The 16,031-nt window shown below is 42.8% G+C and overlaps 1 protein-coding gene across 6 annotated transcripts in view; it reads right to left on the bottom strand.

Moving 5' to 3' along the window:
- The window catches only part of PRKCA (protein kinase C alpha), a 153,682-nt gene that overhangs the window by 44,668 nt on the left and 92,983 nt on the right, over nt 1-16,031 (bottom strand). For all 6 annotated transcript variants that reach the window (XR_011155827.1, XR_011155826.1, XR_011155828.1 and 3 more), the window contains 2 exons: nt 15,785-15,896; nt 14,935-15,063 (listed from right to left, as the gene is read on the bottom strand). Coding sequence is in view for 2 of the 6 variants with exons in the window: in XM_069032945.1 (XP_068889046.1) it covers nt 14,935-15,063; nt 15,785-15,896 (241 nt within the window). In the remaining 4 variants the exon portion in view is untranslated. The remainder of the gene's footprint in view (nt 1-14,934; nt 15,064-15,784; nt 15,897-16,031) is intronic.

Genomic DNA, 16,031 nt, shown 5'->3' with positions numbered 1-16,031 from the left:
AGAAAAAAAGAAAAAAAAAAGAAAAAAGGTGTCAGGATCTTCAGCAACAAATAGTTACTGTTTGCCCAAGGCATTGTTCTCCTTTCCACCAGATTTAAATGGCATTTTCATACTACAACCCAAAAATTATAGACCTACCCAGGATTTCAGTCTGTTGTTTCCCAGCACGGAGGTTAAAAGGCATCCAAACAGCAGAGATATTATTTTATGTACAGAATAGGAGGAGTACAGGAATGTGAGCTACTGATTTGGAAGACACCACTTTTTTTGTCAAGATAATTCTCATGCAGAACAGATACTTTGATGTAAATTAATTAATGAAATTAGATCATGGCTGGAAACGAATCATATTAACTTGACCCAACAGTTGATACTGATCAAGTTTCTTAAATTTCTGGTTTTAAAAGGAGAGACAGAAAATGCTCATGGGCTAAAATTTTAGAATAAAGTATAATTCTATTCACTATGTGGATTCCTCAAAGAATTATATCAGGAAAAAAATCACTATGTTTTAAAAGAACAGAAAATAAATGCATCTTTCTTGCAATCTATTTCATCTGTACTTTTCCACAAGGCATGTCTAAAGCTGACAGGGCTTTGCAGCTGGGTAACGGTGCATTTCAGGCCAGGGAAATTGTCCCCACTCTCATTTACTCCAAGTTTGCCCTCTGATGGTCTTCACACCCAGTGGTCAGCTGGAAAAGCATTTCTTTTCAACCCATGAAAAAAACCAAAACACCCAATTTTAAAACTTGAGTGCACTGAAAATAATCTTCAGATACTTCCAAGGAATAACATTGAGATTAAATAACTTATTTTAGCTAAGTATTTACAATCCCAAAGGGACTAAGAACCATGAAGAGAGTGAAGGATGAAGTGACAGCTTTCAGTGCAAGCTGCTTTCTCTCATCCTATATTTGGGTTTATGATCGCATTTTTGGTTGGGTTTTTTTCAGTCTTCTGCATGGTTTATGTGACTGCACTGCCAGGTTTGGCACAGGAGCTATTACTTCAAAATCCACTTTTTGATTTTTATTTCTGTGCTGCACTTTGCCATAAGTGAGGAGCAGAACTCTCCACATGTTCTACAGCTTCCTAAAAATACACGGTGGTAAATTTTCTGCTAAAAATCTCGGAAAAAAAAATAGCTTAATTTTACCATCTTCGGGCTGAGCCTTTATGTTTAAATTTTACCTGCAGAAGCTCAGTGTGAAACACAGAATTTTGAGTGATTGGCTGGGTAGATGTGGAGGCTCTGCCATGGAGAGATCCCTGGACAAAGCCACCCCTGCCCAGCCCTGATAAATGCTGCAAAACAGCTCTGGCAGCAGGAGGACATGGCAGAACATGTAAAATTGCTTCTTTCTTCTGTAGCAAACACAGAAAATGGAAAAAAAAAACCCTCTAAGTGCAAGAAGGAGAAGCTCAAAGATTAATTGGGAAGGAAAAAATGCAACGTATTAAATACAGGCTGCTAACGAAGTCATTATCTCACTCCCTGTTTTAAGATATCTGGCCCATTTGTACTTTTGTCTGCATAATTAATACCCTTAGACATCTTTTTCCAACTGACTTAGCACTTCTTTTCCCGAGGAAACAGCGTGATGATACTTGTGCTAAATAGTGCTTATCAAGAATTAGCATCCAAGTGGTTCATCTCTTTAACGTGCCCTATTTTTAACAGGACAGATCAGGTTTCTCTGGGAGAATTGACATGAAGAAGAGATTTCCCCTCCCCACCAAAGACAATATCTCTTCTGTGTGCTTGAGAAAGTTAAATGAAAAATAACTCCACGAGAATAAATCAATTTACAGCGGCTGAATTCTGCTACAATTGTAACCATAGCAAGCAATCTCATCCTGCTTGGTAATTACTTGTTAATTAAACCCAACACTGTGATAGAGATGCTACTCTAAATTAGAGAAGGTTAAAGGGAGGTGCAGTTTGGACTCACGTTGGGCAGAAACCTGAAATATTCCTTGTCAGTTTTCTGTCACAAATATTAAGGATGATAATAATCCCTGTACTGAGCAAAGCAGCTGCCACCGGTTAAATTTCCTAACATTTTGTCCAGATTGGACTCTTAATGGGGAATGAGAAAGAACAGAGGTAAAAAGACAATAAAGACAAGTATGGATTGAAGTCTCCAATAAATCCAGTCTTGCTCAGGTTTTCCTTCTAAAACCCAGAAAAAATTGTCAACTTGCACAGGGGAAAAAATGTGCCATTTTCTTCCTCCTTGTTAATAGAGATGTCTTGGGGTGACTTTATGATGTGTATCCCCTATCGCTGCTCTATGCCCAGAAATTAACTGTGCCTTTCTGTGCCTTTAAATTGAGCCTGAGAGGGGGGAGAGGAAAAAAAAAACTGAGCACACTTTTCAAAGCAGTTGTTCAAGGACACAAATACACACACTCCTCTGTGTTCTTCTGCTGCGGTAGCAAGAGCAGAGGAAGCACCCTTCTTGCTCTTCGGCCAGCTTTCGGCTCCTTTTCTCCTGAGGAAGACGGAGAGTTGAACTTTGTTTTCCTGGGACTTCAGTTTTTCCCTTCTTCTCTTCTGGACTGTTTCAACATCAGAACACATTGGGAGAATTTCCCACCAAGGCCCTGGAGGTGGGCCCACAACCCAGCTCCAAGGAGGAGGAGAGAGATTACATCTACAGAAGGACTCTGAAATTTTCCCAGGTTTCTCTCCACAGCGAGAAGTTTTATTATTTAGCATTATTATCCTTTTCCTGTGTGTTTGTTAAATAAATAGTTTTTATCTCTTTCACTTTTCTCCAAGGAAAAATTCTTTTTTCCCGAACCTGGTGCGGGAGGGGTGGTTGTAACCTGCCTTCTATCAGAGGATATTTTCCTCCAAATTTGTCCAAACCAGCACAAATAATTAGTGGCACCCAATGCGGAGCTCGAAGGAAGTGAAAAAACCTACACTAATTACATTTTGGTTTGAATTTAATTACTTTGTGTTGGGGTAAAGTAGTCACCATGTTGGTTGAGTTCATAATGTCTCTCTGGCTTGATGTACTGATGTCTTTTTGGTCCCTAGGCCTGTTTGAGGTACTAATGCCTTTCTGGTCCCTAGGCCTGTTTGCCTATCCACAGCTTGCTCCGATCTTGTCCCTGATATGCACCTTTTACAGAGCAGGGGCACGAATCTGGATTTCTATTTTGCTGTGCTCAGGAATAATGATTTATAAGAAGTTAACAGGGGTATGGGCAGTTGTTCAAATTGTGTATAACATGGTTTTTCCATCCTAACCCCAATCCCAGTTTCAGTAGCCTGTTTTGGGAGTTTATTAGTAATTGCACCCAATTTGTCAGAAGAGGAGGAGATGGGGTTTCCCAGCCTTTCATCTCCTTTTCCTTTAAATTTGATATGTTAACTTTTGACAATGTTCATTTTCCCGTGGATGTTAAAGAGACCACCTTCCTGGTATTTTATCTGGTAAGCTTCCTCTATGTGGTTTGCAGCTTGTCTGGAATGAGAGCTCAGATTTCCAAGGTGACTGATGAGGTGAAAAATCCTGAGTGGTGTGGGGAGTGGGAGGACATGGGCCAAACCCTGAAGAAATTCTCTGACCCAATAGCTTGGAATTTCTCCCCTGAACAAATTCAGAACCCAGCTGAGGTGGGGAAATATCTGAAAGAGAAATATAATGACAATTCTAATGAGAAAGCTCATGGCAATATAATGGGTCTTGCCATATGCCTATTGCACACTGCTAGGTACTGTAGGGCAGGAGGTAAAGGTAGAGGGGCAGGAAGATAAATCAGCAGACACCCCAGTCACTCAGGCTGCAGCTGAACTAGAGGGAGAGCCTAAGCCATTGACAGTAGCTCCTGTCACGAGGAAAAAGCACACAACCAAAACTGATTGTTCAGTGAAAGATGATGATACAGGGGAAGGAACCTCAAAGCCACCAACTGACTCAGGCACAGAAACATTACTGAGTCCATGTCCATAAAGGACCTTCACAGCTTAAGAAAGGATTACACCCGAAGGTCTGATGAATCCGTAATAAGTTGGATGGTCCGTATTTGGGATGCGGCAGGTGATGATGTAATGCTGGATGGTGCTGAAGCGAGGCATTTGGGATCCCTGTCACGTGATCCAGCTATCGACCAAGCGATAATAAGGAGGGCTGACTCTGTCAGTCTCTGGACATGGGTTTTGACAGGCGTGACTGAAAAATATATGTGTGGAGATGATCTCTACATGCAGCAAACCCAGTGGAAGACCATAGAACAAGGGGTCCAATGCCTGAGAGAACTAGGGGTGGTAGAGATTGTCTACACGAATGACCCAGGATTGAGGAGTCCAGACAGGGTCAGAGTTGACCAGTGATGTGGCAAAAACTCATGCAATTTGGGACACAAGTATACGCTTCTGCTTTAGCAATGATGAAACTGAAGGATGGCAGGAATGAGACTGTGAGGGATAAGGCGATGAAACTCCGAGCATATGCAGATGCCGTGCATGGCCCAACACATGCAAGAATTGCATGGAAACATGTATGCAGAAATTGGAAGATAAGATGGAGAAGAATCCCCAGGAACTCAAGAAGGAGATCAAAGAGGGCCTTCTCCAAATCTCGGCAGTACAGATCAGAGATTCTGCTACCAAATGTGGACATTCCCCAGAGAGAAGGTACATCCCACGAAGTGAGCTGTGGAAATTCCTGTGTTTTCCCAGTGGGGAAAACATGAGGAGGTGGGAGAGACAACCCACTTCTGCTCTGGCAGCACGAGTGCGTGAACTGAAGGAGCGCAAAGTCTCAGAAAGGAAGTTCTACCAAAAAGGAAGTAGCTCCAGTTGCCTGTAGCCAAACCACCAGAAATGATGGAAGAGAAGATGACATGTCTGATCCCCTTGAAGGAACCTCTAAGATGCATGCCCAGGGGAAGAAGGATAACCAGGACTAGAGGAGCCCTGCCTCTAGCCAGGTAGAGGCCAGGGAAAACCATTTTTTTTGGACTGTGTGGATTCGTTGGCCTGGTACATCAGAACCACAAAAATATGATGCCTTGGTTGACACTGGTGCGCAGTGCACAATAATCCCATTGCAACATGTGGGGATGGAACCTGTTTCTATTGCTGGGGTAACAGGTGGATCACAAGATTTGACCCTGGTGGAAGCTGAGGTGAGCCTAACTGGAAGTAAGTGGAAGAAACATCTCATTGTGACTGGCCCAGAGGCCCCGTGCATTTTGGGCATAGACTTCCTCCGAAGTGGGTATTTCAGAGACCCAAAGGGACTCAAGTGTGCTTTTGGAATAGCTGCTGTGGAGACAGAGGGCATTAAGCAAAGAACACCTTGCCTGGATGATCAGAACCCATCTGCAGTAGGTCTTCTGAAGGGGGAAGAAAAAGAGTACCAATTGCTACCTCTACAGTGCATCGCCGACAGTACCGGACAACTCAAGATGCTGTGATTCTCATCCACAAGATGATCCACGAGTTGGAGAGACAAGAGGTGATCAGCAAAACCCACTCACCCTTCAATAGTCCCATCTGGCCTGTGTGCAAATCTGAAGGAGAATGGAGATTGACTGTGGATTGTTGTGGCTTGAATGAAGTCCACCATTGAGTGCTGCTGTGGTGGTCATGTTGGAGCTCCAGTACAAGCTGGAGTCCAAAGCAATGAAGCGGTACGCCACTATTGACATCACAAATGCATTTTTCTCCATTCCTCTGGCAGCAGAGGGCAGGCCTCAGTTTGCCTTCACCTGGAGGGGCGTGCAGTACACCTGGCACCAACTGCCCCGGGGTGAAAGCACAGTCTCGCCATCTGCCATGGACTGATCCAGACTGCACTGGAAAAGGGTGAGGCACCAGAACATCTGCAGTACATTGACAACATCACTGTGTGGGGGAACACGGCAACGGAGGTATTTGAGAAAGGAGAGAAGATGATCCAGATTCTCCTGGAAACCAGCTTTGCCATCAAGAAGAGCAAAATCAAGGGACCTGTCCGGGAGATCCAGTTCCTGGGAGTGAAATGGCAAGATGGAGGGCGTCAGATTCCCATCGAGGTCATCAATAAGATCACTGCGACGTCTCCACCGACCAACAAGAAGAAAACACGAGCTTTTCTAGGTGCCATAGGGTTTTGGAGGATGCATATTCCTGAGTACAGGCATATTGTGAGTCCTCTTTACCTGGTTACCCACAAGAAGAATGATTTCCATTGAACAGCATCAAGCCTTCACCCAGATCAAGCAGGAAATAGCTCATGTGGTAGCCCTTGGCCCAGTCATGACTGCAACCAGAGGTGAAGAACATGCTCTACTCTGCAGCTGGGAACAATGGTCTGTCCTGGAGCCTTTGGCAGAAGGTGCCTGGTGAGACTCAGGGCCGACCACTGGGATTCTGGAGCCGAAGCTACAGAGGGTCTGAAGCCAACTACACTCCCACAGAGAAGGAAATCTTGGCAGCCTATGAAGGACTCCAAGCTGCCTCAGAAGTAATCGGCACTGAAGCACAGCTGCTTCTGGCACCCTGACTACCGGTGCTGGGGTGGATGTTCAAAGCAAAGGTTCCCTCTATCCACCACGCCACTAATGCCACATGGAGCAAATGGATTGCTCTCATCACACAGTGCGCCTGTATCGGAAAAATGAATCACCCTGGGACTTTGGAAATAATCACAAATTGGCCTGAAGGTGAAAACTTTGGTCTCACTGATGAAGAAGAACAAGTGACACGTGCTGAAGAAGTTCCACCGTACAGCCAACTGCCATCAGAAGACATGCTATGCTCTTTTCACCGACGGTTCTTGTCGCATCGTAGGGATGAAACAAAAGTGGAAAGCAGCTGTATGAAGTCCCACATGATGGGCTGCAGAAGCTACTGAAGGAGAAGGTGGATCGAGCCAACTTGCTGAACTCAAAGCTGTTCAACTGGCCCTGGACGTTGCTGAAAGAGAGAAGTGGCCAAAGCTCCACCTCTACACTGATTCATGGATGGTAGCCAATGCTCTATGGGGGTGGCTGGAAAAGTGGGAAAAGGCCAACTGGCAGCGTAGGGGAAAACCAATCTGGGCTGCTGAAGAGTGGAAAAACATCGCTGCCTGAGTAAGAAAGCTGGTTGTGAAAGTCCGCCATGTAGATGCCCATGTCCCCAAGAGTAGGGCTAATGAGGAACACCAAAACAACAAGCAGGTAGATCTGGCTGCAAAGATAGAAATTTCACAGATAGATTGGAAACACAAAGGAGAGTTGTTCTTAGCTCAATGGGCTCATGATGCCTCAGGCCATCAGGGCAGAGATGCCACCTCTAAGTGGGCACGAGATCGAGGGGTGGATCTAACCATGGACAGTATCTCCCAGGTGATCCATGATTGTGGGACATGCGCTGCAATCAAGCAGGCCAAGCGGGTGAAGCCCCTGTGGTACGGTGGGCGATGGTCCAAATACAAGCATGGGGAGGGCTGGCAGATTGATTACATCACACTGCCTCAAACACACCAAGGCAAGCGCTGTGTGCTCACAATGGTAGAAGCCACCACAGGATGGCAGGAGACCTACCCTGTGCCTCATGCTACTGCCTGGAACACCATCCTGGGCCTCGAAAAGCAAGTCCTTTGGAGGCATGGTACCCCTGAGAGAATTGAGTCTGACAATGGGACTCATTTCAAGAACAGCCTTATCAACACCTGGGCTAGAGAACATGGCATTGAGTGGGTGTACCATATCCCTTACCATGCACCAGCTGCAGGCAAAGGGGAACGGGGCAATGGATTGTTGAAAACCACCTTGAAGGCACTGGGTGGGGGAACTTTTAAAAATTGGGAGCAGCATCTGGCAAACATCATCTGCTTAGTTAACACCCGAGGTTCCACCAATAGAGCTGGTCCAGCCCAATCTGAATCCCTGCATACAGCAGATGGAGACAAGGTCCCAGTAGTGCATGTCAGAGGTCTGTTAGGAAAGACTATGTGGAGGAATTCTGCCTCAAGTACAGACAAACCCATCCGTGGGGTTGTCTTTGCTCAGGGACCTGGTTGCACATGGTGGGTAATGGAGAAAGATAGAACAACATGTTGTGTACCAAAGGGAGATCTGACTGTTGGGTGAAAACCATCTGTAATGTGAAATGCCTGTGTACCACTGCTTGCTGAGTGTCACTGTCCCTGTTAGTACATAGCTGTATATTTATGTATTAATGTGTGTGTGTAGAATTAGAATATATTAGTTTGGGCATTGAGCCAACGATATGGGATAAGGGGTGGAATGTCTTGGGGTGACTTTATGATGTGTATCCCCTATCGCTGCTCTATGCCCAGAAATTAACTGTGCCTTTCTGTGCCTTTAAATTGAGCCTGAGAGGGGGGAGAGGAAAAAAAAAACTGAGCACACTTTTCAAAGCAGTTGTTCAAGGACACAAATACACACACTCCTCTGTGTTCTTCTGCTGCGGTAGCAAGAGCAGAGGAAGCACCCTTCTTGCTCTTCGGCCAGCTTTCGGCTCCTTTTCTCCTGAGGAAGACGGAGAGTTGAACTTTGTTTTCCTGGGACTTCAGTTTTTCCCTTCTTCTCTTCTGGACTGTTTCAACATCAGAACACATTGGGAGAATTTCCCACCAAGGCCCTGGAGGTGGGCCCACAACCCAGCTCCAAGGAGGAGGAGAGAGATTACCTCTACGGAAGGACTCTGAAATTTTCCCAGGTTTCTCTCCACAGCGAGAGGTTTTATTATTTAGCATTATTATCCTTTTCCTGTGTGTTTGTTAAATAAATAGTTTTTATCTCTTTCACTTTCCTCTGAGGAAAATTTCATCTTTCCTGAACCTAGTGGGGGAGGGGTGGTTGTAACCTGCCTTCTATCAGAGGATATTTTCCTCCAAATTTGTCCAAACCAGCACCAGAGATCATAAATGTGTATTCAGCAGAAAATGCAGATTATTTGGTATCTGTCCTATGGCTCTTCTATCAAGTGCTACTTATAAACCAGCAGTAGCCATCCAGGAGCCTAAATTTGGGACTCCCACTTTTCCAGGAATAATGTAAGGACATAAGCAAATACAGAGCTGGTTCTTAGGTATTCATACTTTAAATAAAAACCTAAATAAAACAGAGTGGGCTGGCAGAGACAACTGACATTTCATGTAAAGAGAAGAAATTCAGGCAGGATTTTAAGGAATTCAGAGAGTGGATGACAAAGCTGAAACTTTTTCCACGGGATAGTGTAGGTCAAGAGTTGCAAGCCATATGCAGTTGTGGATTTATAGCTTCTTGTGGTACCAGCAGATAAATTTAATCATGGGAATGACTAAATAAATGTTTCTGTCCCCAGGACAAAGCTGAATGATTCGCAGCATGAGTCCACTCAGTTCCTTTACGAGTGAGTCACAGATACCTTTTTCCTGAATTCCCAAACGTGGATAATAAAACAGTTTACTAATCACAGCAACCTTTTCTTGCCAATCTTTTAGTCCTACAGGCAACTTAGATGAGTAGAAATCTCTCATCCGCATGGCAAAAGCTGCTTTTAGGAGACACTGCAAGACTCCAGTGGTCTCACCTGGCATGGTATCCAGAGAAATGAAGGAAAAGGGGGACTGTTGTTAGCTCCAACACATCATAAAGCTCCTGTCTTCTAACAACACAGCATTGTTAAATTGTTCCAAAATTCTCATTGCCTCCTGAAGAAGTTTCTGGTACAGACTTTCTGGTTTGCCCAGTTTACAGATGGCTGAGCGAGTGACAGAGGATCCTGCACTGCCAGCCAAGGAACTGTCTCCCCAGTACCTTCCTGCACTCCTCAGTCACAGTTTAAAGATTTACCTATTACTGAAAATAGTCTTCCCATTTTTGAGTTTGTACTCCTTGTCTGCAAAATCCAAAAGCTGCCTCCAAAACTGCTCTGCTTTCACTGAATATTTATTACGAGATTTTTTAAAACTCACTGAATTCTTCTTTTCTGGAGCTGCTTGTGACTCACAGGTACGACTGACTCCGAAACAAATCCTGCTTTCCAGGCAATTTTCAGTCTCTATGGTTTTCATCACTATAAGGGCTTTCAGAGATGAGCTTTTTCTCTATTCCATAACTACTCCCCTGCCCAGTGAAGATTTCTTTTCATATCCTTTCTGAGCCCAGTGCCTGAGCACTGAAAAATGGCAACATAATGAACACCTGCACTGTACATGTGATGTACAAGGAACAGTTGATGAATATCCTTGTCTAGAGCGAGAAGAAAAATTAACCAATGTTGCAAGAGACTTGATTCCTCTGTATTTATTAGGATATTCTCTCCTACTAATAAAAAATCTACCATCATCCCTAATACTGCGTCCTAAGTTCTTGTGTCTGCAATAGGTTCTCCAGCCTCAATTTCACCTGGGAATCTCATACAAGCAATTCTATTTTCGTTTTAAAGAAGATTATATTTACAAAAAATATCATCTTAAAATATATGCGCTACTGGGCAGGACAGCTGCTTAATGAAACATAAATCTTACCACAAGATGGATCAAATAATCTGGAAAAGGCTTCAGGCCGTTACATTTGTAATTCTTATCTTACATAAATATATAGGGTCTAGTTGATATTTCTGGATGCATGCAGATGGCCATTACTGAAAACTTAATGGTCTTTTTAAACCCCTTGCATTGCCTGTTTCTTCATGGTAAAGTGAATTTAATGACTGAGGTGGGAAGGAAGCTTTTCGTTGTCACCAGGGCTGGCATTGCTAAAGGCATATCTTTTCCTGTAATGACTGCAGCAACCCTGCAGATTCTGGGAATGTCAGAAAGAAGATATTAGTGAAGTACACCGTGAGATTCGTGTTTTTTGAGACGTTAAAAATGTGTCCTGCATGGAAACAATTATTTGGGATCACTTTATAGGCATTTGGTATTAAAAGCTGGTCAAACAGCCAGAATATTAATTTATGTTCCCTTTTAAAATCAGCTGCAGATTATGAAATGAATGTTAACAAAGACAGACACTGACACTGACCTAGAAAACCACAGTAAAATTATCAGAGTGTGTGCACAGTGGGGTCTTTTAAGGAAACAATGAGGATCTAGGAATGTGCCAGAATTCTGCAGTTTGTGTCCCCAGCCTGTCTGGGTGGGGGCTCCTGCTCCAGCTGCCCTCACCAAGCAGCGTGACAGGACATAATGAGCAGTGCCAGGAGGTGGCTCAGCATTCACACATTCATAAATAACCTGAGAAATGTCCAGTGGGGAGCACGGAGCTCCTGGGAGATCACTGCTGGAGAGCTGCTTGTGTGCTCCCAGCTTCTGCAGCGATCACTGCCAGCTTTCCTCTGCTTTTAAACAGAAGCACCACTGAAGAATAAAACCAGATTTTCTGATCCTTGCAGCTTAGGCAAATACAGTTAAAACCCCCTGAAAATTCTGTGCTGTGCCTATATGTGTTTTAATAAGATTTATGTAATAGGGGGTGCTTTAGTTGCCAGAAAGTCACCGCCATCCTTTTTCTAAATAAGTGTCAGGAGGGCAGATCCTCCTTGTCAGCTGCTGTCACATCCAACTTCCAGTGCCTGAGAGGTCACAGTCTGAAGTCCCAGTATTGTGGCAGCATTTTATATATCAATGCACCAGATGGGGTTATTTTTCTCACAAAGGTTATTGTTCATTCACTATAAAAATAATTCAAAAATAAAGTTAAAAAAATCAGAACTGTGATTCAACCACCTACAAGCTCACTCAGAAGAGCCCTAAATTATAAGATGGGTCAAGGAGTAAATGAAAGAGTGAAAAAACTTTTAACACACATCAGGAGGAAGAAAATTCAGTGTAAAAAGCAGAGATTAAGAATAGCAAAAAGCACTTTACTATGCTTAAGAGCAACCCCCCCATGTCAATCCAACCTATGAAAGGGTCACGAACTCAGAGATTTCAGAAATATGCGTTTCAAGAGTGTTTCTATAAAAAGAAAACTACCACATTTCAGTACTGTGCCATAAATTATTAATATTCAATGCAACTCTCAAGCAAATAACTCAACCATTGAAGATAAACCACTGATGTTTAAGAATTACAACAGAAATGAGCATTGAATGGGGCAGATTGAGTAGCCCCGGGAACATGGTGAGGCTACGGCAGAGGAAATCTATCCAAAATTCCAACTCCTTTGTGAAGAAGTGTTGCAGAGGCTCTACAATTCCCACAGACAAACCTGTGTGTCCACACTGATGCACCTGGGTTGAAGATCTGACTCAGTTAATTGGAATTATGTGTGTTTATACACAGGACTGGATGACTCCCACCATTAATTCCATTCAGAACCTGCAAACTTGGAGATTGTAGACAATCTGAGGGAGCCACTGGGCAGCTCCACCCAGCAGTGCCTGCCTCACCTCCTTCCTCGAATTCACTGGGAATTAAAAACCAGCCCTATTTCCAACATTTTACCAGGAAAACACTCAGTGTTCCTGTAGTGTGGGGCTTCTTGGAAACAAAAGGCACCAGAAAACCCTCCAAAGAAGAAAGCAGAGGGAAAGAAAGACAAACTGGGATGTGCTAAATAAACCATATCACCTAAAGGACCACATTCTGCAATTGTCCTTTGCCAGCTGTGTCCTGGTGGGGCTGGGATGGTTGGGATGCCTAAGGATTTGCAATGTGCCAACACCAGTGGCAGGTCCCCATTTAGCAGCACAAATGTTTTGCATGTAACCAAGGCTGGCTGGGAAAGAATCAGCAGGAACTAATTAACAACCAAAACAGGGTGCAGAGCAGGGATATTGAGGAATTCAGCTGAAGGAGTTCAACACCTACAAAGTAATTCCTTTGAAAAAGATTCAGACAAAGGCTCAAACCAAACAGTCAGTCACTGATTATTTTTCCTGCTGTTCCTAAACCTCCTGGATCTTTAATTCACCTCCTTTCCCAAAGCTAAGGGCAGTGATGTTGTCCCTGGGAGCTCTGAGAACTGTATATTCTAACAAAGCTTTTGTCAATAAATATTTTAGAAGCAATGACATTCTAGGAGAATTTTTTTTATGTTTTGTAATATGTCCATGAACTGGCAATTGCTAATTTCCTTTTCAGTTAAACATACAAAAAAGGCACCTGAAATGTCATTTTGGCTAGTCCATATGGTATTTCTTATGTAAAAAACAAAAAAAGCAGCTTGCTTTCAGGACAATTATAATTTTTATTTAAAGAAATTTTCAGAAAGCTTGGAAATGCTGACAAGCCTCAGCCACAACCACAGCACTGTAATTGTTTTATACATAACAAAGTTATAGTAAACATTCTTCTTCTTGTCCAGAAACCTACTTAATTGTGAGATGGAAATGTTTTATTTATAAACACAATAGAAATGACACTTGCCAAGTACACTCACACCAAAAAGAGCCTATGGAGAAAACCTACAAAATTTGTTACAATTTTACCATGTTCACCTCTCAGACAAGACCTTTTCAAATAAAACTCTGAACTAAAAGGATCCTTTGTTTGTATAATCACTTTACAGTGCCTTCGTTCCACAATGACTTGTGATAAATGTTTTTGTCCCTAAAAGGATTATAAACCAACTGAATCATCAGGAAGTAAGCACATGTTATTTGTCACATTATGTGTATTATTGCAGAAAGTTTAAGCCATATTTAAGAGCCTTGCTGCAAAGCGGCCTAGAATAAAGCAAATATTAAATTTTGTCACTTGGATGATTTTTAAATTAATTCCCTCTCATGGTACAATTACTTTTAGAACCCACATCACCATCCCTGAAATGCCTCATTACTTAGTGAAACCACCTTCTCTTAATGACAGTACCTTGGACAAATTTCCCCCTCCCACGTTGACAGGAAGCTCTTTGAAAAGTTAAGCCACAATTAAGCATCACTTGGGATCTATTCTGATCCTTTCTAACTAAATTTTATCAAACTTCTCCTTTTCAATGCATTTTACAGGGTTTGACAGGAGAATATGGAGCTATTTGGATTTAGGAAGAACAAAACCATAGAGGGATAATGTCAGCAGGGAAGTTTGCTGGTTCTGGAAGCTGCAAAAATTCAGTGATGGTCTGATTTCCTCTGTGAAAAGGGGAAAGGTCTCTATTGAATGTAGGGGGGGAAGAAACATCCTTTTGGTGTGTACCAGGCTCTGTCACCTGAGCCACACTGACATGACACTCTACACACACAGGTTGCAACAACCACACCAAGAAACACAGGCAGGAGTTGAGATGTTCTAAGAAACCTCCCACTTTGTCCTACTCTGACTTTACCCCCAAATTCAATTCCAATTTGCAACACCAAGCAGGCAGTGACAAATGCATTGTGCCCTGTACTGGTTTCATGGAGTATTTTTTGGAAACTTCAGGGTGGGTTGGGGGGGGGGGTGTGGGTGTGCACATCTGGGTGTGCACAACCACAGATTATTCACAAATCACAGAGAAACACTTCCAAGGAAACAAACTGCCACCCTCTCCTTTTTCCCTTCTCTGCCTCCTCCCCAGCTTGGTCACCTTAAGCTTATAGAATGTGAGAACTACTTTTTTATATTTTAAAACTCACTGGGAGTAATATTTGGGATTGAATCCCAGTTGCCTTTGTTTATTCAATACTCTGAAATACAGGAAACAACTCCTCAGCAGATGAAGGTTTAGTGAATCTCTTGTGCTCTGAAGATGATGGGTAACTTCCTGAACAGCTACTCATCCTGCTGGGCTGCTTTCAACACGCAAAACTGACAATACAGTGATTTTCTAACTAATATTCCCCAGGTTTTAAAGCTGTTACTACAGATTTCCTTTTTTCTACTGATTTTTATGAACACAGCTTCATAGAGTTTCTTGATTCAAAGCCACGTTGTATGAAATCCTCCTGCTTCTGGAAGGAAATCTTCCATCAGTGGCTTTAATGCAAAGATCTGACCAAGGCACACAAACTCACAGTGCGTATCATACATTTATAAAACCTGAAAAATTCCAAAATGAGCTGTTTACCTGTTACTTCCAGTTTGTCACCAGTGACTTCAGCTTTCAGATAAATCCTTCCTCTCTTCTCTGTGTGGTCCATGCCACAGAGGCTTGGGACGTTTATCACACATTGCTTGTGAACGTTCATATCACAGGCTGTGGACATAAAAATAGTTCAGATACCCATGAGAAGCTAAAAATTAAGTGAAAATTAATTTAAAGTGAAAATGAAGACTAAATGCTTAATTATTGGCAAGACTTTCAGATTAAAGCTGCCTGGATTTCAACCAAACGCCATGGCTGGTTTCCATCTTGCAATATTTTCTGTAGAGAGTTAATACAAAAGAAAATAAAATAATCTATTTCAGAAAGCTAAACATATCATTAATGAAGTTGAAGGGGGAAAAAAGTGAAAATGGAATAAAGACTTGCTGGGAATATGACTAAGAAAACAGAGCATTCACGTCAGCAATGAAGGGAGTTAAGTTTAAATTGACTATTAGGTTTTGCCTGTGGAAGACTTCCAAGACAAATTACATACAAGGAAAATAGTAGACCTTGACTACAAACTGAACTGAAATTTCAGTCTTTGAGAGTGTATTCACACAGACAGTCCAAAAAGAGGCTTTCTCAAAATTGCCATGACAAAGGCTCTCCAGCCACATCAAGCTGAATACACCATGTTCTCAGCAGAAGAGGTGATTTTCATTAGTAGGTTATTATGGTGCTGAAATATCCACTTGAAATATACCAGGACTATAAATAGCTGACATTTGAAATGGTATTTTCCACAGAAAAGAAGTAAGAAGCTGTTATCCAGGGCTTCCACTGACTTTCCAGAACACCCCTTTGGTCGCCCAAGGAAAACTTCACTTACTGTCACATTTCATCCCCTGGTGCAGGAGCCCGTAGAGCAGCGACCCACAATGGTCACAGAAGGTGGGGCTCCCATAGGTGTGGATCTTGAACTTGTGCTTGCTTCTGGGATCCTGGAGGGAAAAACAGACACAGATTCTCAAGTCATAAAAGATAAGATTGACACACCTTTAATTTATTACTTCAAATACCAAAAGCTTTCCAGCTCTGCAAATCATGCTGCAGAAAAATACATTTCAGTGTGTAGC

Source organism: Aphelocoma coerulescens, chromosome 18 (assembly GCF_041296385.1).
Source record: "Aphelocoma coerulescens isolate FSJ_1873_10779 chromosome 18, UR_Acoe_1.0, whole genome shotgun sequence".
Classification (NCBI taxonomy): Eukaryota; Metazoa; Chordata; class Aves; order Passeriformes; family Corvidae; genus Aphelocoma; species Aphelocoma coerulescens.
The sequence above is the reverse complement of the archived record's forward strand: the minus strand, read 5'-3'. Positions and strand labels throughout refer to the sequence as shown.